This window comes from Passer montanus, unplaced genomic scaffold (assembly GCF_014805655.1).
Source record: "Passer montanus isolate IOZ18808 unplaced genomic scaffold, ASM1480565v1 scaffold12, whole genome shotgun sequence".
Classification (NCBI taxonomy): domain Eukaryota; kingdom Metazoa; phylum Chordata; class Aves; order Passeriformes; family Passeridae; genus Passer; species Passer montanus.
In genome coordinates, this window is record NW_024358722.1 from 2924227 (window position 1) to 2949293 (window position 25067).

General features: G+C 38.7%; 1 protein-coding gene and 1 long non-coding RNA gene across 3 annotated transcripts in view; one reads left to right on the forward strand and one right to left on the reverse strand.

The window, feature by feature from the left end:
• The window catches only part of PLD5 (phospholipase D family member 5), a 165391-nt gene that overhangs the window by 135836 nt on the left and 4488 nt on the right, over positions 1 to 25067 (forward strand). The window contains exons 5-8 of the mRNA XM_039698051.1: positions 129 to 256; positions 18971 to 19168; positions 22267 to 22406; positions 24121 to 24286. Of these exons, the coding sequence (XP_039553985.1) occupies positions 129 to 256; positions 18971 to 19168; positions 22267 to 22406; positions 24121 to 24286 (632 nt within the window). The remainder of the gene's footprint in view (positions 1 to 128; positions 257 to 18970; positions 19169 to 22266; positions 22407 to 24120; positions 24287 to 25067) is intronic.
• The window catches only part of LOC120497029, a 28760-nt gene continuing 27123 nt past the window's right edge, over positions 23431 to 25067 (reverse strand). For both annotated transcript variants that reach the window (XR_005626414.1, XR_005626415.1), the window contains exons 2-3: positions 24485 to 24612; positions 23431 to 24123 (exon numbers count right to left, since the gene is read on the reverse strand). This is a non-coding gene — a long non-coding RNA (uncharacterized LOC120497029). The remainder of the gene's footprint in view (positions 24124 to 24484; positions 24613 to 25067) is intronic.

Consider the following 25067-nt stretch of genomic DNA (forward strand, 5'->3'; position numbering starts at 1 on the left):
TGTTTCATTATGCCTCTCACTAATTTTGGAAAGTGAAGCCGTGAAATGTGAAGTCATTTCCTCTTTTAATAATGTAAATTATCTCATATTAAGTAATGCCATTTCTTATTTTATCCTTAAATCTCTAGGTGCTGAAGTGTTGTATATGAACATGTCAGCATATAATGAAGGTCGGCTTCAGTCATCGTTCTGGATTGTTGATAAGCAGCACGTATACATTGGAAGTGCCAGCCTGGACTGGAGATCACTGGGACAGGTAATTTAATTGAAAATCTAATCCTATAACCTTTGTGTATAATGAAAAAAAAAAAAGTAAGGTGTTGAGGACACTTGGATAGCTCTGTTTTCTGATAGTTTGCTGGCAAAAGTGCTGGCATCAAAAGCTGTACAGCCACAGTTCTGATGACTCTTCTGTATTGGCAACAATGTACTACTATAAATTTTGCTTCCTTTCGTTATAACAGCTGTCTTCCATGGTTATGCTTAAATTTTTAATATTTGATTGTTTTTATTGATTTCTGTTATGGTCATTGATTGCTCCAGTTTACTTATCAAAAAAAAAAAAAAAAGGGGGAGCAAACCCATTGGTAAACAAACCACTATGGAAACTCTATAGTAATATCATGGCCAAGTTGTAGTCCCTCGGATCTGCCATTTAAAAAAGCAAACACCAAATTTGGAAAGACTTCCAAAAGGATAGTGGGTATTATACTGGAATACCCACTGCCTTTGGAGAGGGTCAGATTTGTGGGTACAGAATGTCAAACAGCATAATGCTTTTGAAGGCTGAATGTATTAGAGAGAACTCCACATTTTTATTCCTCATAAACATGACAGTTGAAGCAGTGCTAAGAACTCTGTGCAGTATGTGACCATTTTGAGGAATTCGTCAGTAACACAGCTTATTTGCCTTTTTGTAGGTATGTGTGCCTTTTTTATTTCTGCAGCAGTCTCAGGATTATTAGTGGCTGTCATGTTCATTTTTGCTATATACCACTGTCTGTGTGAGGCTGCTTTCAGCCACACCTATGGAGTGAAACCTGTACTTTGAGATCTCAGTAACTGTAAAGCACAACAGAGAGGGAAGAGCAGCAGTCCTAGGTAGTTATTAGTTGCTATAAAAAAGCTTACTTTCTAAATATGAGCAGAATCTCAGAAACACAGGAATAATTTTGAACATGATGATGTTCTAATGATTTTGTAAAGAAGAATGTGTGTCTTGGTTGTGCTGAATAATAATATTTGTTTTCAGCTAAGGCTGGAAGTCTGACTAAAAGCAAATTAGCCAATTTAGTACAGAAAGTGAATAAATGCATTTTTGTTCTTCTTATTATATTAATTTACTTAAAAGGTATGTTTACAAAGGAATCTGGAACAGTGGTAGAAAAAACAATGTTGTTAGAGAAAGCCTTGGAAAAGAGAATGTTGTATTTTCAGTCAATGCAAGAAAATACAGTTTGGGCTTTTGGACAGTTCACAGAATGTTTTTACATTATCTCTGCCTCATGAGCTAAACTCTTCTGTCATAACAAAATAGCTCTTTATAGGATTTATTTGGTTTATAAATAGTTTGTCTTTGAAGCCTCTTCTATTTGGGGGATTGAGTACCAGTGAAAATAATAAATGTGGGGAGAAGAAGCACATTTACCACACAGATTATTATATTATTTATATATTGCTTATATATTTATGATTTTCATCACAGATTATACGATTCCATATAGTTTTGCTCTTCTCATGCTGAAGTAAATCTTAAATCTTGTAATATGCCTGTGTTAAACTTTCATGCCAGTTACTTGTAGGCCAGTGTTTCAAAAGTGATTCCTTGATGTTAATTTCATCACTCGTTTCTGTGTGCATTTGGACTTGTTTTAATCTTATTGTCATATAACAGTATATTTTTATATGTAGTTGTAAGATGAAACTCCAAAGATTATTTGTACAAAGCAAAAAGAAATCTCTCTGCGTTATGGAATAAGAGAATCTGCTTTCAGTTAGTTGAGAAATGTGTGCTGCAGTTCCAGAAGAGCCAAAGGAAATTAGATGCTTGGCTCCTGTTGATGCCAGATATGAGTGTCTGATTCCCTTATCCCAGAGCTGCAGGTTAATAAATCAGGGCAACTGTCAAAGACATCTGATATGCTGTCCTAAAATAATAATCTGTCTTGAACTTTCTTTTTCACAGAAGAAGCAAAATAAGCAAAAAACTCTGTAATTTTATTTTGAGTCCTTTCCTCAAGCAAAATGCTTTGCACATGTGTGGGACCTAATCTTAAAACCCACTGTGCGCTGAGTCCTCGCTGGGGAAATGTATCTCCCACGGGTTCTCATTATCAGAGTCTCAGTATAGCTGCAAATGAGGGATCAGCTCCCTCTCCTTCTCCCTCTCCCTTTCCTCTGTTGTCCCTTTGCCTGATACTAAAAACAACCAAAAAGACAAACCAAGTCTCTTTAGCATCATTTGTCTCTTAGGAGGCTAAATCTAAAGCTGAAACAATAATTTAACTTTTAACAGCTCCTTGGAAAACATCATCAGGACTTAAGTGCTTTAGGTTTGCAGTATTTGTGGAGAATTCTGTTTATAAGCTGGATACCAGAAATCAATCACATAGGAAGCTTATTTAGTTTTGTTGCCATTTTCTCGACTTGCCAGCACTGACAAGAAGCAATAAGAGTATTTTCTTAAAAGTAAATTTTCTACATCAAGGAGAGATTTTCATATGCTGCAGACATTACTTAAGAATGGCCTTTAAAGTTGCAGATAATCCTGTGCCTCTGCTGGCAAAGTTTTAATACTTGCCAGAGTCTCAGCTTTGAAATTATGAGCAAGGCTAAGAGCACATCATTATTTTTCAAGTAAAACTGTTTTTCAGTTCAGTTGAAAGTTTATCAAGACTAGTAGTTCTGGCTGAAATCATCTATGCCAGCTATCTGCTTCAGTCTGAAATCAAACCCCACAGGGAAATGCTAAGTACTGTTTAGAGTTCCTGAAGGCAGGATTTTACAAAAATGGGATTTTCTTTGTTCATAGTGGAATAGTTTGAATTTTTCTTTGTACAAGTCTAGATTTTTTGCGTCTTTTTCTATTGTTATCAAAATATCCAAATATTACCCAGTTACATAACCCATTGAAAATTGATGATTATAAACAACCAGAGTTTTGCCACTTTCTTAGATATAGTAAGCTCTGTAAGATTTTACCAGTGAAATCATCTAGCTTCTTGCTGATAAATTTATACACACTGAGAAACAACTAAAAAATTAGTCACTCAAACATGCCTAAGAGTTTGCATTGATTAACTATTCCTCTGGCTTGAACTACTAGAAATCAAGATGGCCATGGTGCTGTATTTTAGTTTCTAGTCCTTGACCCAGTAGCATATTATTACTTTTTAAAAGAAAATGGTTATATAAAAATGGTTGTAATCCATCAGCGAACAAAAATTATCATATATTTGTTTTATTCCATGACTCCTTCCAATAATTCCAGCAAAGCTTGAAAATGCATTTATCTCCTTAATTCTGTTAGGGAGCATGAAGTTTGTAATACATATGAACATTTCTGGAGCTTTTTATACTAGCAACATTTTTGGAAAAGTTTTATTCACACATGAATAATTGAATCCAGTGGGAAAACAACTGTAATGGATTAGTTGAACCACTTCAGAAAAATGCATTTATGTGCAATATATAATCAGCTCTTGGAAAATACTGTTACTGAAAATTCCTGAAACAAGTAAAATTAATCCTGTTGTCTTCACTGGAAGTGAAATCAGGCTAATATTATCTAGTCTTTTAGGCAAAAAAAAAAAATCGTTTAAATCATTAATATTGCCAGTGCCAGGTAGCTGAGTGTATGTGTGAAGGGTAGTGATGAAATTCGAGCCTTCAAGGTCTCAAGTAGAAGCTTGCTGTTTGCTCCCTGGAATTGTGGCGTCTGACTGAAAACATCTGGCCTGAAGGGAAGTGGCTTGTCTGGGGTGCCAGGAGGAAGTGGTCTTGACACTAAGGAGGGAGACCCAAAGGGAGAAAGGTGAAGTTCCTGACTGGAGGAAAAGTCCTTAAAATGGGAGAGATCCTAGAGATTAGAGAGCTGTGGGTGAGATGGAAGCTGGGGGATGCACCAAAACCGCTGGCTGGTGTTGCCCGAGACAGGTGAGCAGCCATGCAGCAGGGATGGACCCAACTTTCTGCTCAGCATCTGGGGCCAGCAGCCCCTTCCCTGCAGGAACATGCATGCAGGAACAAGATATGGATGGAAAGTGTGAAATATAATCAAGTAGTTGCAAAAGCTCCCATCGTGTTGATTCTTAAACAAACCCCAGTATCCAGATCCACCTTAGGTAGTCATTAGTTCTCTCTTGCCTGGCATGTCTTAAAAGCATTATCCCAAATGTTCCTGCTTAAATTTTGGCTCAGCTGATGTTGAGACAAAGTTCCTAAGCATGATTTTTTAATCTTAGCTGTGTAAAACTGCTTGCAGAGGATTTTTGTTCCTAAAATGCCTTTTAATCCCATGTATTTTCTGGATTGTTCATTCTTCTGATCGTTTAAATTCAGATAAATTTAAGCTAAATGGCTGCTAGACTTAATTTTTTTTAAGTACCAAAAACAATCAGGCTGTAAAAATCATAGGATAAATCACAGGATTTCTTTATCCTTTCAAAGGATAAAAAAACCCAACCAGACTGGGAAACATACTTCTTTAAGGACAAAAAAATAACCATGTGATCTTTTTCTCATTTCTCATTTGATTTTGTATCTCTTTTGGTTTATTTGTGTGATTTGTTTCACCAGTATAAGACTTCAGAAAGGCATTTGATTTTTCTTAATCTTAAAAATCCATCAGGATTTCCTTGTCAGTCAGTTTCCTCTCCATCGTCCTCTTACAAACTGCTAATTTTATCTACATAATTTAAGGCAACTGGGAAATTAGATAAACTGTCCCAACAGTTTTTGTCAGATTAGAAACAGAGAGTTTAATCTGAGGAGTTAGGCTTTTATTTGATGCACCTAACATGGTAAATAAATACCCAAGGGGGCAGAAGTACTGTAGGAGGTGAGATGTGACAGTGTGTGAATGAGAAACTCTGTGAACTGTTTTTTCCTTATGGTTATTAGTATTTAAAACATACTTGTCACATTAGTATTGAGTCCTACAGCTCATGAAAGCTGTAGCAATTATGAATTTTTCAGTTACATTTGAAGGGTAAAGGAGTAAGTTGCCCAGTTCATTTATTCTGTTAATAATTCAGTTGAATCAACAGTCAAACTAGCTGAGATGGAGATCTATGAGATTTATTCAGAAAAAGATCTATTAAGCATCTGTAGATACAGTAGATAAATTAAGTTTTGTCTTTTATGATAAATATGAATAATCAAGTGCATACTTACAGCAAAAGTATATTGGATTCTAAAATTTGTGAAATCAATAAGCCTATACTCACTAGGAAAACGAACAAAATGGCAGGCGAAAAAAGGGAGGGAGTAAACCCCAAACTTGGGTTGGTCAAAAGATAGACATTTTCTGTGTGTCCATTTTAAGTAAAAATTGATGAGCCAATATTTAATTTGTTTTCTTATGAGTCTGGTTTTTGAACTAAGCTATAGGAAGGCTTGCAGCAGGATGTCTCCAAGCGTGCTTGGAATGTGTCTGCTTCTCTTGCCTGTTATTTACCAGACAGGACAGAACTGGTTTGAGAAATAATGGTGTTTCAGTTGAGTTGTTCAGGCTGTCCTTCCTGAAACATAGAAAAAGGAGACAAAAGCCGTAGTCTAAATTAATCTGTACCATCTTCTCCTCTAATCTTTTGTGACAAAAAGACTGATAAAGCCCAAACTCTTTCCCATCCTACTCTGAAATGACAAAAGTTGGTAAATGATGGTATTTCAGGTATTAATAGCTGCATCTGAAGGGGCATGTTTAGAGCTATTTATATTTCTGGGAGTCTCAGAGGAGCAACCCTTTCATTGATTGTGGTGGGTAAAATCAATTGGAAGCAATCCACATGGTTCCTTACTCAAAACTCTCATCCCAGTTATAATGATGATACTCATAAGGAGGAGATATAGGTCAAAGGCCACACTTACCAGGGACAAAACTCACCTCAGAATTATCTCTTCTCTTGGTCTTCATTTCTGGAGATATGGATTCTAATAAAAAACTTACCCAAAATTTAAGAATCTCTGGAATGCTTCCAGGAGCAAATGCAACCTGTGTTTCTTTTTATGTATCTCTCCTAGGAAAGGGGAATGATGATTTCCTCAAATTATATCATCAAAGACTGTATTTTCTATTTATTTGTGAGGAAAATATTGCCCTCCAATAAAACCAATATGTAATAAATACTGGATTTCTATATATCTCAAAAATACATCATTATGATCTTATTTGTTTCCATCTTCCCCAAAATCTTGCCATAGCAGAGCCACCTTTCAAAACTGATCACTGAGACAAGATCTGCACATTTGCAATTTCTATTGATGATCTTTACAGAGCTCACAGAGCAAAAGCAGTCTATAATCAGTCAGTAGTTTCTCTGAATTTTATCTGAGTCTCTTGAAGTTATGTAATGGTGCATCTGGTCCTTTTGAGATAAGAAATTTTGTCTGACAGTACAATTGCATCTTTTCAGTCAAGCCGGTTATATTGAGACTTTCCATCTGATACCATGTTGTGCTAGTATGAATTACAGATTTGTCCCAAAGTGCACATTAGTTATTCCCATCTTCTTCTAATAATTTGCTTAATTTTCATACTATCCCAGTGGTGTTCAGTATCATATTGCTATTAGTAAACTGAACACAGTCTCAAGTGTCCTATAACATGAAACGAGGCTCTTTCAACTTCCTTGTCCACTGAGGTTCAATCAAGCTCAGATGGGTAAATACTAGGCTGAAAGTACAGGCAAGATAACACTGGTGTGTTCCATCTAAATTTGTATTTCTGGGTTAATAAATATCTTATAAGACAGAGAATATCTCTTCTAAAAAGTTTTGATGTGCTGTTATCCATGTGATTCAATCCTTAAAAAAAATCTTCATGGGTTTTCTGTCTATGCAATCATTTCCTCGGCTAGCTAATATTTTAAAGATAACAGAAAAGTGCAGCCCAGATCTTCAAGCATAGGTAAATGAGGTAATATGGGTAGAAAGCAGGCACAGGGAGATATTACAGAGCTGTATTGACAATTGCTTTTTTAGTCATTTTTTACTTACACTATTTATTACTTTTTTCTATTTCCTGCTGCATAGAAGTCTAGTTGTATTGTCAGAATTTTGCTATGGTGCTATTGCAGCTTGTCCTTCAAAGGACAAATTGAAAATACTTCTATTATTTTCACTAAGAACTTTTGGCTAGGGTTTTTATCTTTGACCAAATCTCAAGCACTTTAGTGGCTGATACATATCTCCAAAATTGCAGCTTTTCTGTTTTCTTTTCTCCTTTTCTTTTTTTTTTCTCCTTGTCCCCCAAAAGTTAGGGGACTGGGAGGAGATACTCTTGTAAATGTGGAGATCTTACAACATGCATTTATCATGGTGAAAAGTTTGCATTTTTGGAAGTAGAATGCTTTGTTTGATTCTTTAACTGAGACAGGCTGCCTTTTCTTGGTTACATCCAATAAATCAGGACAGTCAGTGTTGCCCATTATGCTTACTCTGCTTGAAATTTATTACCTATGCAACCAGTATTTACAAATAAATATCAGTGAAGCAAAAGGACTGTTTGTCTCTTGCTCACCATTGCTGTGCACTGCTCACAGAGGGCTGGTTAAAACTGGACAGGAATGTGGTAATGTGGCTGCTCCAGTTGCACTGTGTACGTGCTTCATTGCTGCCTGGTAGTGCCATTAGTTCCTCCTTACTGCTGTGGCCTTCTGGTTTTGTGATTTGCTGACTGAAAACAGCATGGGATCTGTATCTTCACCTTGCAGTTGGAGCCAGAAAGTCCTCTCAGCTTGGCTGGTTACTCTAGGTGGTGATTCTCAGCTCTGAGGAACTCGGAAGTTATTCTGTTTGTCATACTTCTCCCACTGTTGTGCTCCGTTCTCACATGCACCAGTGAATCATTTGCATTATATGTCTGTATTTAATGTAGGAGAGGGCAAAATACATCAACAGCTTGTTGCATGTTTTTATTTGATTTCTGTTGACTGTAGGAATATGCTCATCACTGTTTTGACCTTTGAAATTACAGATCTTGTCTTTTTAATTTTTTTGTCAATTTTTGCAGTTGCTCTGAAAGTTCTGTGAAACAGGTTTATCTACTGTTGAAATAATCAATAATAAATTGTAAATCAGTAAGTAATAAACCTTCAGAGCAAAATGATGGAATATTTGGTTTGAACAGATAAACTGATTTCCTTCCAGAGCAGCATGGCATATTCAGGTAGCTGGGTACCTGAATATTGCTGAATACCAGGTTTAGTGTGAGTAGATTTCAATTGGATTTTAGGAAGAAATTCTGCACTGTGAGGGTAGCGAGGCACTGCAACAAGTTGGCCCAGAGAAATTGTGACTACTCCATCCCTGGAAATGTTTAAGGACAAGTTGGATGGGGCCCTGAGCAATCTGGTCTAGTGAATGGCATCCCTGCCTATAGCAAGAGGGTCGGAACAAGATTATCATTATGGACATTTTCAATGCAAATCATTCTATGATTATATTTTCTTTTCATCTTTTTTTTTGTGCTGTGGAAGGGCTGTGAACAGGTTTACCTGCTGTTGGAGTAATCGAGAATAGAGTGTAAATCAATAAATAATAAGCCTGCAAAACAAAATTATGGTATATCCATTTTAAATTGATAGATTGACTTCTTTCCAAAGCAGCATGGCATATTCAGGTAGTTGGATCTCCAAAACCCAAAGAAAAATAGAAGGTTCTTTCTCCAGTAAAACTAACCTCATAATCATTTGCTTGCCTTTTAATGCATACCATTACTGTCTTAATTAAGAGTCATGGATATTACAAAGAGAGAGTGATTGATTCTGGTTTATTACTGGTCCCTCAGATACTTGATAAATAATAACAGTTTACTAGCATTATCAGACTTGAGAATTTTAGATGGGTTCTAAAAGTGTTTAAGGAACTGGAGGCATGCAGGAATTTGCTGCCAGAACACAAACTGTACACCACTGCACACAGGATAGAAAATCATCCATAAAAGTGCATGCACAAAAAGGAGACAGCTTTTAAAACTTCTTCTGCTATCTCAAAGCAACTACTGGTGAATAGACAGCACTGGTGAGGTGTGCTTGCATGGGTCTATAGTCTAGGGATAAGGCACAGTAGCCTAAGAGTTAAGCTGTTGAAATTTATCAAAACTGTTTAGGAGGATCTCCCAGAAACTGCATCACAAATAGCTCACCTGGATGTTGTCTTGCCTCTAAAAAAAATAAAAATAAAAAAGACATTGGTCACAGAGACGAAAATTGTTTCTAGGCACATCTCTGCAGTGATCCACCCAGGGGTAGTCTGAAATAACCAGTAAACTTACATGGGTATAAAAAAGGCAGTAAATCCAGCATTTTCCAAAAAAATTGATTTATGTTTGACTAAAAGAAAACTTGTTTGTTTAACCCAAGCTGAATCTCTGATAGGGGAGCTAATGCACCACAATCTATTCTGTCATCTTCCACAAGAATTTGCTGGCAGCTAGTCTTGGTCAGCAATGTTAACAAATGTAGACAGATTTCTCTCAGAGGGATTTAGTTATTAGCATACCCCATCAGATCAATCTTGTTCAACTAAACAATTAAAATAACAACATTAAAATAATCATGAAAGTGTATTCCCAATATGTGATTCCACCCACGCACACGCACTTTGATATTGCACAGATGACAGTTCCCCCCTAGAAAAATGTCTTCATTCAGAACTGCTTCAACTCCAAAAGGTTCCCAGATGGAGCCCAGTCACCTTCTGCTTGAAAGTTTGAATCCTTTCATGGAAAACTGGATTTGGTATTGTCCTGTGAAAAAGACACACAGTAAATCAGGCTGAAATACCATGGCATAAATATCCATGAGTCAGGGTAAGGAAGGACAATAATTTCAGTCATTTTAAAAAAGACAAATGATTCTGCAGTTCAGAATAAATTCTCATCTTTCTATACCCATAAGTCATCAAGCAGAAAAAAAATAGGTTCTGACAAAGCATTCCTTCCATATGAATGTGCAGCACTAATGTCATCACTAACCTTTTCAGATTTTTATACTGTCGTCATAAGCATCAAGGCCTGGTTTAGAAGTCATCATTCAGTCACCTTTCTTAACTTTTCTAAGTAAACAGCAGTCATCAAAAGAGTGAAGTCATTGATGTTTCCCTGGAACTGTTCAGTGGAAAACTATTAATCCCTGCATGAGGGAGGTTCATTGGGCAGGCAGCCCCTGCAAACAGAATTGCTAAGTGTGTTTTCAGAGAACTGTGGAAGTCATAGGAATTGTGATAGTGGACAGGCAACTTTTTCAAATCAGTAAGATGAATTACTAGGCATTTCTTTCAAATGTAGTGCTAGAGCACCTCACAAGAAATAGCTGAGGAAACTCACCCTATTTAGCCTGGTGAAGAGATGATTGAGAGAGGATTTCATCAATGTCTATAAGCATCTCAAGGGAAGGTGTTGAGGATGGAGCCAGGTTCTGTGTGGTGGTGCCAAGTAATAGGACAAGAGGCAATGGCCAGAAACTGATGCACAGGAAGTTCCACCTGAATATGAGGAAGAACTTTACTGTGTGGGTGTCTGTGCAGTGGAACAGATTGTCCAGAGAGGTTGTGGTGTCTCCATCACTGGAGGCGTTCAAGAACTGTCTGGGCGCTGTCCTATGCAATATGCTCTAGGATGACCCTCCCTGGTAGGAGGGAGGCTAGACCAGATAACCTCCAGTGGATCCTTCCAGCCTTACACAGTCTGTCCTTCTGTGTTCCCAATTGTACTGTTAGAGTCAGGAGGCAGAAATACGATGTATTAATTTAACTACCAGTTTTCTTCCTAAGGGCCTTTATCGGGATTGTATCTTTACAAGAGAAATTGCTTCCATGTTGAAGCAGCAGAAACCTCACAAATATCTAAGATGGTTACTCAAGAAAAAAGGACAGAGAGCACAGTGGATTTTTAAAATAGATTTTCATATTGACTAGCCATTTTTCTAGGGCTGCCTGTGTACTATTTGGCTAAATTGCCTTATGTATCTAAACTGCTTGGATTTCTAGCTTACCTCAAGGTCCTGTACACTGAATTTAATCAAGGCTTGGTCAAAAATTAATTGGTGCCTTTGGCCCTCTACTTACACCAAGAAAATAGGTTTCTTATTCTGATCAGCTAGTCTGGCAAAGCTCAACAGTTACAGCAATAATTCATATGCAATGTCATTGTCCCGGTTTGTGTCCCCAGCATGCCTGCTACCAATCTCTATTCAGTTTGCAAAAGGAAAACCCACTGTGTGTGTCAGTAACGCTATAAATAATGCATCCAATTAGTCAACTACATGCTGTTGCATTTCCCTGAAGGCCATGGATCTGAAAGCCCCAAAGAAACTGTGTGCTTTGAGAGAAATGTTTGGACATAAATACTGCCCATACTCTGAGATGAGCCCTTTGCACTCTCCTCTCTCTGTTGCACAGCAGAAGACGTGTGCAGGCTGCCCTTTGCAGCATTGCATAGGATGAGAACAAATGCTAAGGGCTCCTGCTGTGATGATTTCCTGCTGCGTGAAAAGACTGCGAGATAAGGGCTGACAGGACAGGCTCTGGTGCAGGGAAGATGGGAAGAGGCTTCAGGGAGGTACACACATGTGCCTGGTGAAGGAGAGTCCAGCCCGTTTCAGAAGCTAGCAGGGTCTTTCACTTCACCTGTTAGTTTTCTTGTGGTTCTGCTGGAGAAGGGAATTTTTAATGTCATGTGAATGACACCAAGACTGAAATGTAATGCAGCTTGCCAGCAGTGAGATGGGAGCCCAACACAACACAATCCTTTTCTTTCCAGCCTGCACTTTTCTTTGACAAAAGGAACAAAATTGTTTCAAAAGAGAAACAGAATCAAATTAGAATTCACACTAATTAGATTTCCTGCAGTAAAACAAGAAATAAATCAAACATGATCTTGGAAAAATGTTTTCTTGCAGTTGCAAGTTTCCATTTCCCCTAAAGAAGACACTTGTGCCTGCTTTGAAGGGGTAATGAAACTATAAACTGAAAATTCGTTTGAAAATTATAAATTAAGCTGTGATTATGCCAAGTGATATTAATTATGCTGATAGATTATATGGCAACGAATTTTTAACTGATTCAGTTCTGCCTTCTGGCTTGCTCTGACAATTGTGTCAGGCTTGGTTTGTTAGTGAGCTTAAACAACAGCAGTAAAAAGCCCAAACTTGCACTCACAATTCTATGGTAGGGTCTATGTAAACATCATCCCAGAGTGGTCCATGGTTTAAACAAACTATACTTGATTTTTTTCTGCAAACAAATTTATTTTTGCTGAGTTTTTCGTACCAATAGAACAGATGGCTGAAAAAGAAAAATCATGATGGGGCTTCTTCCTAATGTGATGAGGACACGGGGGATTTCTGCTTTTCTGCTTTGAATATGCATTGCTACCTCTTCATCACAAAATTCTTTTTAAACCACACCATTTTAAAACAAGCTCTCTTCTGCCTGGGTGCCTAACTTGCTTTGTGTCTCAGCAACAATACTTTTCAGCAGAAATGAAATGCTAAGCCTATCTTTTTTTTCTCAGCATGATTTCCTTTAGATCAGGGTGCAATGAAAAATAATGGTGCAGCTGAAGTGAAGTGGAAATTAGTAGAGCATCACAATGCAGTTCTGAATTCTTTGCCTATGGACCACTGAAAAAAAGAAGGGAATACAAAAATTAGCAGCTCATCAAAGATCTTCTCTGCCTTATCATAGCAGCTTTTTGTTATTAGGTAATATTAGTAAAAATAACATATGAAGTTGTAACTTCTTGGGACTTCTATTCTGCATGATCTACAGCTCCAAATCTATCAAATGTACTTTCTAAAGGTGAGAATTAAAGACTGGTGGACTCCTGGTGGCTGACAATTCAAAGTTATCAGCCTCAGTGGTACAGTCAGTCCACTTATACCACTTCCTTTCCTTTGGTGAAAACTTGTCATGGTTTTATAGTGACATTCAGTGCAAATGCTGGGTATACTGTCTATCAAAGGCATCACCTTTTCTTGGTCACGTGCTAACATTTATTTCCAGCACAGTGGCTTGAGTGACAGTTTTCCATTTTCAGTGATGAGATTGAGTTCCTGGCTCAGGTTGAAATTTTATTTTTTTGTCAAGTGGGAGGGCTTTTTTTCTTGTTCATCAGAAATTCTACCTGGCAATTATTTTTAAATTACTTAAAACCTGCATGATAGAAAATTAACCTTTAGCCTTAGATGACAGAAATGTAAAACCTACAAAACTGTAGTACATAGGCCAGGCACAAGAGAGATCCAAGTGCAATATTCACAAGGTAATTAATTTGAGAATGGTTGAGAGCTGAATGTAAGATTTTAAAAATACCATTTATTCAATGAAATTGTCTTTAGAAAACAGGAAAGTTGCACAATTAAATAATGAAATAGGTAGTCTCAAAATTTAATCTGTTTGAATTCTGTAAGTAATATTCAAAAGCAATTCGTGGCTGTCAAAATAACAGGGAATTCAAGTAAAAGCATTTATTGTCCCCTAGATGATTTCTGACTTCCAAAGATGCTGTTAATTTAGATTTATTCACTTTCTGATACTTAAAGCTAGACAGAGTTTTATTAACTTCCTAGGAAAATAGTGCTTTCCCATTTGTATTAATGTTTTCTGGTTAGTATTTTCCAATATCAATGTAGCTCTCGTATTCTTAGCAAAGGAAAAGTGGAACTTGGAGCAGAAGCAGAACTGTGCTGGATTTGAATTTCATTGAATTACTTTTGATTTTAACATAACAAAGTGTGAAGTCTTTGTACTGTATTACTAGCCAACCACAGAAGGAGGATTTTTGTCTCAGGAATGTAAGGGTAGGTTTCAGTGTCTAGTGAAGTGGTAGCTGAGGCACATCCTTTTGCTGTTGTGGTGGACTATAATACCTGCCGAGGTTTTGTGAGAGAGCTGCTAAGCAGTGCTACAGTCTTCTCAGCCTGTTCAGCTTCAGGTTGCACATTTGGTTTACATCAAAACGAGGTCTGCCTGAATGGCGTGGTTACACCGAGTGCATTTGCCAGCCTCTTCCAGCAAAGTGTGCTACAGCAGTCACAACAAACAACTCTACACAGAGAAACACTTACCTTTCTCAAATCTCCGACTCTCTCTCTGTTGATGGTCACCCCCACCAGAATGCCACACTCCTCCTGCACTGCCGAGGCCACCCCTCGGCTGTCACCTGTGCCTGGCATGCAATGGGCATGCACATCTGCTCAGCAGATATGTTGGTATATATTGGTAAAGAGAGATAAAGAATAGCTGCATGGAGACAGCCTTCAGTTCTGCTATGTATGACTGGGGAATATTCACTCAGTATTAAAGGGTACCACATGAAAACATAAGGGAGATCTGCAGTAAGGATCAGGCAAGCCTGATAATGAAAAAGAAAGTATGTTTGGAGTGCTGGGTAACTGGATAATTAGAGGATATTTTATAAAAAGATTAGTGTAAATATCTGTGATTTGTCTTAAGCTGGTAATGAATATACTGTATATTACTTTCCTTTAGAAGCTATTGAAATTGTAGGTTTTAGTAATTGATTTACCAGTATGGAGTGCTTTTTGTTATTCCATTAGTTTACCTTGTTGTGATTCTGGCTTTGCTCAGCCATTTATTTAGAAACTGGTCATTAAAAAAAATCAGAGGCTCAAATGTACAATTAAATATACATTTTCAAACACAGGCAAATGACAGATGCATACACTACCCTGTATACCAAAGGTCTACTTCAGTAAATTTTGTGTGCAATAGGCTCCCTGTAGTTAATCCAGAGTTTCTGTAGCACAGGCAATGGATTCCTGGCATCTGCCAGTGGCCAGAGCTTTTGGGTAAGAGGCAATTCCTTCCTGTTGTTTACAGGATCAGGTTTGGGTGTGAACAACTGCTAAAAACTTTTTCTTTAAGCAAGGGGTTTTCTAAAGCTTCCTGCTACATTTGCCACAGCTCAGATATTGCAAGCTGTGAACCAGATTGTGTCGCTCTTATGTAGGTCAAATAGTACCTTGCCTACACAGCGGGGTTGTCTCACAGAGTGTAGCTCAAGGTAAATATAAAATGAGCTGTCTCGTCTGCACAGTGCAGGATAAGGACACATTGAACACCCTCTCTGGCCCCTGACCTAAACAGACCAAAATAGTCCTGCTAACTCTGTTTCTCAAGGTAGGAATCTTACAGCGCTCTGTGTTCATAGCCTGCATTGTTCAGGTTCTTTTCCCATGTTTTTTCTTCCTTTTGCATAAGATGCCTATGAATGCACATGGAAAAAGTATAAGTAAAAATTCCTCTTTGTGAAATGCTGCTTTTTGTCCAATTTAGCAAGGAATTCCTCCTCTTGTCATAAAAAATTACTATTTTTCTATCTAGGCCATATTTATTACTTTTCATAGCTTAACTGAGTTCTGTAGTTAAAGTGTCATTGTACAGTGGGAGGAAACTACATTTCTTAAGCCAAGTATGATTATTCACTCTTCTGGTGCTTTAAGAAAGCCCTTATTGGCAGGGAAGTCAAACAGTAATTTGGTAGTCTTTAATAGTTGCTCTACACAAATGTAAATGGCATGGGGAAAAACAAGGAAAACAAGCTCCCATATTTTTCATTCTTTGATTTGAGTTCTTAACAAAGAGGAGAAGAATCCTGCTCAAGAGAGGACACAAAATTCTCTGTACAGATAGCCATTTCTCTCCCCAGTCCCTGGCACATGCCCTGGAAATATCACTCACAAGCAACTGTACAATTTACCTTCCAAAAACTTTTGTTCCATTTTGAGGTAATCAATTTGTGACTCCATATTTTCATTTCACATTTATCTTCCTTAGTTTCATTAAGCTTTTGCTTTTTTAAGATCTTCTTCACTTTAATTTTTAGTGACATTTTCATTACTGTATTAATTGCTCTTAAAACGCAGGATGAAGAAATACTTCCCTTGCCTGAAGAGCTTCTGCCCTGAAGGGTTTTACCTTAACAGATACCTCAAATGATGCTTAGCTGAAGATTTCCATGATGACAAGTCAGGGAGCAACACTCAGATTTTGATTCTTACAATATAGATGGTTTTTTTTCTGCTTCTCCTTGGAGACTACAAAAAAAAAAAAAGTCTGTAATGACAGCAGCTCTCAAACAGAAGAGAAAGACTTTTTCCTTATCTAGATCTCATACCACTTCATACTAAATCTATCACTACCTGATTCCTGCTGCCCCCTATGCCTCCAGGATTATAAGGTTTCATGATTAATAGGAAGAAGAGCAGTTTCTTCTCACCTCAGAGTATGGGAGTAGCTCAATGTAGAAGATGCTTCTGAAACAGGGTTTTGGGGGGTTTTTTGTCTCCAAACGTACTGGGGCTGTTACACAAGAAAGGAGACAGGTGGGGTTTTACTACAGACATGTATTGTTTGCATTTCAAGGGGATGTATCACCCCTAAGCTGAGAGGGTCACAAAGTGACAGGCTGACATCGAAACCGGTTTCTTACGGAAAATTTGGTTTGCGCAAGAAGCATCAGAGTTGCTGTTTGCCCTCTGCCTGTAGCTTTGAATCTACTGTTCAGGTTGAGTTAAATTTGAACTTAAGCTTATAAAAGCTTAATGAAAACAGGCAGCGGAGGATATCTGTGTTTCCCCAGCGAGGGAGAGGAGCCCTGCCTCTATCACGTATTAGGGAATCCCCGTGGGGAAAAGCTTCAGAAACAAGAAAAGCTTTGATCAGTTCTTTGAGAAGCCAACTGCAAGACGCAACACCTTGGGAAGGCAGCGTTCATTACTGCGCTGTAACCACATCTCTGGGTGGCTCCATGGCAGCCCCCGGTCTGAGCCTATTCCCTGCGGGCGGCCGCGCCCCAGCCCGGCATTCCCTCGGGAGCGGGTCCTCGGGAGGGGCTGGCTCTAAGGCGTGCCTAATGCTTCGCTTGGCACTCCGGCTAGCTAGTGATCTGTGAAAGTGGCGTTTAACAAAATCCATTAGTGCCCCTGGCTTCCTCCCTATCTCTACATGAGGAACCACTTAGGCAGAAGGGCAGTCTGGATTCTCGGGGAGGGGACTGCAGGCACTCCTGTTGCGAGGAGAGTTGCTCATGCAGATGCAATCCTGGCAGCTTCTGGTGTGCAATGAGGACCCTTTCATCTTTACTTTTAATAGAATGGATAAAGTGGAATGGTAATAATGGGACTGATAAATGAAAGGAAAAGTATAACCACATAATTATGTCAGAATCAACTAACAGCCATGAAAAGCCGATTAAACCACATTATGCAGATAGATGTAACAGAGTACTATTAGCAAGTCCTCTGCAATAGCATGCCTGGCAATTAAGAGAGCTGTATTGGCAGCACACAGTGAAAACAGTGCTAATGTATAGTTAAAAATATTTGGAGACAAATAGTGCCCAGACTATGGGGACAGCCTAGAGCTGAATACAGGAGCATCCTCGAAGATACCAGCACCCAGGAGAAAAATTAAAGATGTTATTTCAATAGATTCTTCAGCTAGGATGTTGGTCATATTTATATTTATCATAAAAATTAATTTACTGGCTTATCCAGAAATGAAAGGCTGCAGTGCAGTATGGCTGTTTTTTTCTAATTGTCTGCAAATTTCAGGTTGTGCAGGCTAACAGATTAAAGAAGCTTGCAGAAATATTCTGATTTAGGTAGCAATAATATTAGGTCTTCTTCCTATGGTTACAACTATTTGGCAAATATTTAGGAACAAGATAGCTCAGTGTTGTGTATTCTTAGGGATGTGGTATTTCCAGGTCGGGGACATGAAGAATGTGTCACCCATAGCATTTCCTTCTCACTGGAGTATTGTGTTCACCCACCACAGAGGGAGTCAAGGTTCAGTTCTATCCTTCACTTTCTCTCTGCCCACTCCTGTAGAGTGGTTCACATCTGCAGTCAGGGAGAATTGCACTGGAACAAGCTCTGAGATATCATCAGTGTGGGGTTCAGAGTTCCCACAGGCTTTACAGAAAGATACGCTTTTACCAGAAACTCGTCCGTGTAACTGTGGAGATCTCATCTAAGGGAATAGCATCAGTGGGAATATTTTGGAGTGAAAGGGTAAACATGCTGGAGAGTTCATATCACCCTTGTTTTCTTCATCATGCCAGGCAGACTTCGCAGAGAGTTTGCCTGCAAAAAAAAGCATCGATCCTTTAAATATTTATTGTACAAATGGTTTTCCAACAGATACATGCGGATTTTCTTCTTGCTTTGTTTTAGAAGATGGCTGAACTATTTTTAAATACAGGTAATGAGAGGTCAATAGCATCCAGACCCACACCAGTCCTTTCTTGAGCTGTTCTAAAGCAAAGGAAGGGGAGAGAATGAGCATGTGGTTACATTTTGATTACAAAAGCCAGACAATACATTTGAAATTGAAATTCTGTCAACAACTTAGCTACTGGGGGTGTAAAATTAATGAAATCTCTGCCAAGACAAGATTTATGATGATCAGGAGACATGCCTTTACCTAAATGAGAAGTGGGATTGTGCCTGTTGAAGGCTAAAGAAGTTAATTGTACTCTGCTGTCTGTATTTACTTGGACTATTTTTCCTCATAATTTATATGTGAGAATGTTGATGCTTGTTATGCTTACAGAGTACTTTCTGTGAGAGAAAAGTATCATTATCTCCCTTTTAACATGTGAAGAAACTGACACCCAGAAAGCTGGGGCACCCGAGGTGAGGTTTTTGTGTTCTTGCTGCATACTTCCACAGATCCATCAAGGAAAATATCACTAATGATCCAACTTTTAATTTCACAGATGAAGGAACTTGGCGTCATCGTATACAACTGTAGCTGCCTGGTCCTGGATTTACAAAGGATTTTTGCCCTGTATAGCTCATTAAGGTATAAGAATAAAATACCTCCGAGTTGGTCTAAGAGACTCTATGGAGTGTACGATACTCAAAATAAACTGACACTGCAGCTGAACGAGACAAAATCAGAAGCTTTTGTGTCGGTAAGTTCTGAAATGAGTTCCAGGGTGTGGTGGGGGAGGATAGGGAAGAAATGTACTTAACCCACAAGATTTTTGAAAGACCCGGAAATTCGAAAAATCACAATATTTATTTTTTGTTTAGTTCTGGTTTCTATGATATGCAGTTTGTCAGGACTTTAGATGCTGCAGGATTTCATTTGCGTATTATTCAATTTCCTTTTCTTTGCAATGTTCAACACTTTTCCAGTCATGTTCAGAAAACAATACAGAGACCCTTCAAATTAAATTATTTTATTTATACTAATAGATAGAATGTGAATGACTTGGGAGTAAATGAACAATTAATCAGACATAGAAAATAATACAGAATAAGCAGAGTTTGCATTTTTATCAATGTAATTTATAAGAATTCACCCTATTGCAAAGCATTTGTACTTCTGTACAAGATCATCTATTTCAACTTTATTTTTAAATGACATTTTAAAACTTCTAAAATCCAAGCAGTGATCCTCATGGAAGCACTGTCTGTGCATGTCTTTTTAATGGAAAGAAACTGAATCCTCCATCTCATCAGTGATGTAGCAAAACTGGAAAAAAGTACCCAGTGAGATAGAGATGATGGAAGATGTGGAGTGTCATTTATTTTAGTGGTAATTACGTGAGTGTAAACTGCCCCTTCAAAGTCAGGAATATAGATAAAGTTGCTGAGAGTAATTTTCCATTCTCTATAAAACAAGGGCAAAACCACCATTGCTTTATAGCCACTTTTTAGTTGTACAGCCACTGGCATCAGACAGTGCAGATGAGTGGTTATACAGGGCAGGGTTCCCCTTCACCTGCTGGGCACCAGTGGACAGACAGAAAACTATTTTGGAGTGAAAATGTGGAAGTGCCTAGGACAGCCAGAATAAATAGTGGTTTGAAAAAATGGACACTTCCATTGATTCTGGAGAATCTTAAGGACTAGCTTAAATGAGACAGTGTTTTGGACAGTTTGCTAATGCACTGTGAAATGAAAACCTACTCCTTTCTAAGAAATCTGTAAGAAATGGAGAAATCCTGCTGAAAGTCGATCCTGGAGGGGAACACGGAATTGAAAGCTGGTTAAGGCCCAGTTTACGGAATCTGGGATCCTAGGCAAAGGCAGATGGAGAGAGACTCTACCTTTTTTTTCAGTTTGCAGAGTGTTCCCTTCCTCTGTGACTTTTTCCTTTCCTGTAGGCATGGAAGCCTCTTCTCTTGGTATTTCACTTCAGAAAACAAAAGGAAGGACTCAGTAATACTCAGGAGCACAGATCACTGAAGTCCACCTCCAAGAGCTACCTAAATTTGTATCCACAGCCACTTGGGACTTGCCCCTCTTAAGTGCAGTCCTAGAGTTGCTTGGGACTGTCTCGATGGACCAAATGTTAATGCTGCTGTGTGTTCTCCAGCTAATGATCAGAAGGAGTTTCCCAGGAGCCAGGCAGTTCCCTTGCTGCCGTGGCAGTCCTGCCTGGGGCAGAGACAGGCTGCTGCCTCCCCGTTAGTTTGGGATAGCACACCCCAGGAGCAGAGGCATGGAAAGGTGCTGTTCCCAGCCAGAATAAAGGCCTGTTCCTCGTAGGTGAAGAGGAGGAACAGGTGGGTGCTTGATCAGAATGGCAAGTGCTACACGACATGGAGACGAGTCCTAAGCCAGTCCGTGGCTGTGGGGCAGGGATCAGCTGTGCCACGGAGTAACAAGTGGAATGCCAAAGCATAGTGCTACAGTTAGAGATTTTTCTCCTAATTATCTTCAGGAAGTCTTTCACTTTCAGATGTTTGTATTGAACACATCTGAAGAAGACAAATGCATGACAATTTCTTTCTTCAGCTGTTCTGTAACTTTAAAGGTCAAGAAAATAATACAAGTGTTAAGAATAACATCTCGGAGCAATTACCTCCAAAAAGTGTCAGATAATTGAAATAAATTATATTTAATATTTTAACTATATTTAAATCATTTTACACTTTTTTCTTGAGTTGAAATTAATTTTTTGAAAACTTATTTCAATGTTTGTGCTATATAAAACAAGCGTAATATACAGTCATTGAATTTTTTTGTTATACTTGGGAATCGTAGCTTAGTGTTGCTTAGCAACAAACTCATCTTCCAGACTGGCTGATAAAGTGTAAAAGGTTTTGGTTTTTTAGTGTTCAGGAATGGATCTGGAATATTGGTCTTGAAATCTTGCTACAGTTAATTTTCTAGTATTTTCTGTACTTAGTTGTAGTAAATCCTTAAGAACACTGTCAGTAATTAGAAAACACTGTGACAGGCAGTGTACTGAAATTAAGGAAGACTAATAAAACCTCTGGGATCTTTCCCTAAAGGAAAGATGCTCATCTGGATGTCAGCTGCAACCCAAGCAAGTGACAAAGGTGAGAAGGTGCTACAGTGGCAGAAAAGCACATGTTCCATCTGGGTTAAAGTGCCTTCAACAACCTCTGTCCCGGAAATGAAGTCATTGCAACTTGAAAGGGGGATTCACTTTTCTCTCCCTGCTTGTGCAGCAGAGTAGAATGTCCTGGGCACATCTGCCACAGATGAGCAATTTCCACTGGTTTCACCTTGCCTCTGACACCCCCAGAAGATTGCAGAAAAGCTGCAACCTGGGCTTCTACCAGCTCTGTACTGGGAAATTCATACCTGAAGCTTTGTTTTAAAGATAAGTTTCTTGCAAAACTGCAGTGTCTCCCTGCAACTGATATAAAACACTTAATTCCTGCTACCAAGTGAAGGATCACGCTCATGTGGCAAGAACATATGAACACTCCATCTAATAGAAACCAGTTCTGGGGCTCTTTGGACCAAAATTCCCTGAAATGTAACTTCAATTACAGCTTCTTTCATTACAATAGATGTTTTGAAGTCTGTGTCTTTTGCATTTTACCAACAGTTACACCTAAATGTTGAGGCTTTTGAGGGCCAAGTAAGCAAGTAGCTTGCCTTTGTAGCTTTGAGTATTCTAACAGGAGCAGGACAGCTGAAGTTAATAATCTCTGCTAAAATAATGGATACTACTTCTCATCTCAAGACTGAGGGGGAGAGAAAATAAATAGTTTTTAATGCCATATTTCAACTTTTCATTTCACAGAACTCACCCAAACTCTTCTGCCCCAAGGACCGAGTCCTGGATATCGAAGCTATCTACAGCGTTATTGACGATGCCAAACAGTTTGTGTACATTGCTGTCATGGACTACTTGCCCATTGTCATCGACACCAACGCTAAACGGTGAGTGTCCAGCTCCAGCTGGTTCCCATAATGCCAGCAGGGTCTGCTGGAGAAAATGAACTCACAGGAGGTTAGTTACTACTGTGCACCAGTTTCTTGGGGCCCAATTCTGCTCTTATTGAAATCAGTGAGAGTCCTACCATTGACTTAAATGGGAGCAGAATTGGGACCTAAGAGGACATTTCCAGTTCAGGGTCCTAAGCTTTGGATCTGCCTGTTGAAGGAGATCAGAAATTGTCTAGTCTGACCATCTGCATGGGACTGGAACCCAGGAATATAAGTCTGCTTACACATTAATCCTATTTCTTGCCCTATTATATTGACTATTCTGAGCCCACAACTACTGGCATATTATGAGTATCATGCAGATATTCAACATGACAGTGTGTTAAGAGAGAAATAATCTGTATACTGTGTGGGAAATGTCATTATCTTACTGGCATACACATATAAATGAAAATTCCCAGTTCAGAATAGATTACATTTGAATGATTTCACAGTTTGGTTAACTGAGAGGTGATAAAACCAAACAAAATTACATAATGTTTGAACAGCCAGTTTGTATGGACCATTAAAAAGCATTCATGGGTCTAACACTGGAGCCAGAGTGCATCAAAACCATCCAGCTCAGGAGGCAAGTATCCACTGGTCCCTCCTACTCTTGATAATGTTCACAATGAATTTAGAACCTAGCAAAGCCTGCTGTTCCATCTTTGCATTTTATTTGAACACAGTTAAGCCAAACTAAGCATGTGGTTGTGTACTCTTTTCTATTTAGAGCTGTTCTGTTCAAAATTTTCAAAAAATAATTATCATGTGACTGATACCAAGCATAAACTGTTTTAAGATTATGAGATAGTTTTTCCAATAAATTCATTATGTACAGCCTCCATCACAGGGAAAGAATCATGGGCAGTGCTTTAGGAACCACAGTCTCATGTTATGTATGCTTCCTACTTCTCCTTTATCTTGGAAAGCATCTTAGTATGTAGAACCACTACAGTGTTGTATGTTATCTCCTATACTCCTCCTTACTTTATTCTCATGGTGGAAGCATTCAGAAATCTACTGGATTAGGGACATGAAGGAAGCACCTGTGTGAATTTGTCAGCATTTTTCCTTCATCATGGATTTGTGTTTGAGGCACTGCCCCAGCATCTCTACGTTGCCAGCTCCCAGTTTGTGCTTCTAAGTTATTTTCTGGCATGGTAGAGCTCGGATTTCATTAGCCCTGGTGTTTTGATGTTGTTGGAATGTAGAAAACATGCATTTTTCTTTGTTTAATTCTCCCTGCCCTGCCCTGCTCCCACCAAATGTCAGGAATACAAAGCTAACTGTCAATTGTGAGAATAGCACCGTGGAAGCCACCATCCCATGGCAGAATTTCTGCACTCCTATCACATAGCATCCTCCATAAGCATCCCATCTCATCTGCTGCTCCTGAAGGACACAGGCACTCTGCACAGCAGCTCTGTTTCCCAAGGAGAAATCACAGAAGGCATTCCAGTGCCCAGGCTGTGCTGTCCCAGTGCTTAGGGGTTGAACAAGGGATGCCAGCCAGGGAGATGCGGTGTTCCAGTTCCCTGACCTGTGCCAGCAGGGAAATGCTCTGTGGCCATGTCTGGGCTGGCCAGCAGCGCCCTCTGGCAGCGGCTCTCCCAAATGTTTTAAAGTTTTAAAAGTTCTCTGCAAACGTTGTCTTCTTTCTCCACAGGTACTGGCCGTATTTAGATGGGAAGATAAGAGAAGCATTAGTTTTACGAAGTATTAAAGTACGACTTCTCATAAGTTTCTCGAGAGACACAGATCCCCTTACTTTTAACTTTGTTTCATCTCTGAAAGCTATTTGCACCGAAGTTCCAAGCTGTAGTTTGAAAGTTGTAAGTATAATCCATATTACTTTAAAATATATGATAATCCCCACCCCCCAAAAAAGAATCAAGAAAATAAAACAACTGAGAATTTTTTCTGTTATTATCAAAGTCTTTAAATTCAATTAAATATCAGGAAACTTAAAATATTGAACAAATAATTTACTCCTAGTACTAACAGAATTCGAAATTAAGACAGAAAAATACCTTGGTGCCAAAAGGCAGTCAGTGTGGTGGACAGCCTGTGCAAAACACCTGATGTGGTCTCTCACAGTGAAACCAACAGAGGGAACTGTAGCCACTGGTCATGTTCATACTGTGAGATAAGAGTCAATCTGAGAGAACAAAAATATGATTTAGTCTGCATTCACGTAACCTTACTGTTAAGATGTGTAAGCATCTACTTTTTTCTTCAGTCAAGTGAAAATTACAAGAAAAAATAATGAAGATTTTACATTAAATTCAGGCTGCAAACTCAAAAATGTGAAGACCAGAAACACCACTCTGGGACCACATTAGCCATGCATGAAAAGTACAGGAAAGTGAGAAATACCATACAAAAGTATTAGAGAACACAATGCATATTAAGTGCTATTTCCAGTGTGACACACTTGACTTTTATGAAATGAGGCACACTGGAAATCAGCCACCTTGGATCTTTGCCAGGGAGGAGGTTGTGGGTTTATTTGGCTTTGTTTTGTTTTGTTTTTTTTTTTCAGGTAAAAGTTCTAAATAATCTGCTGAATTATTTTGATTTCCTAACTTGATAATCCTGTAAATCCTTCTGGCG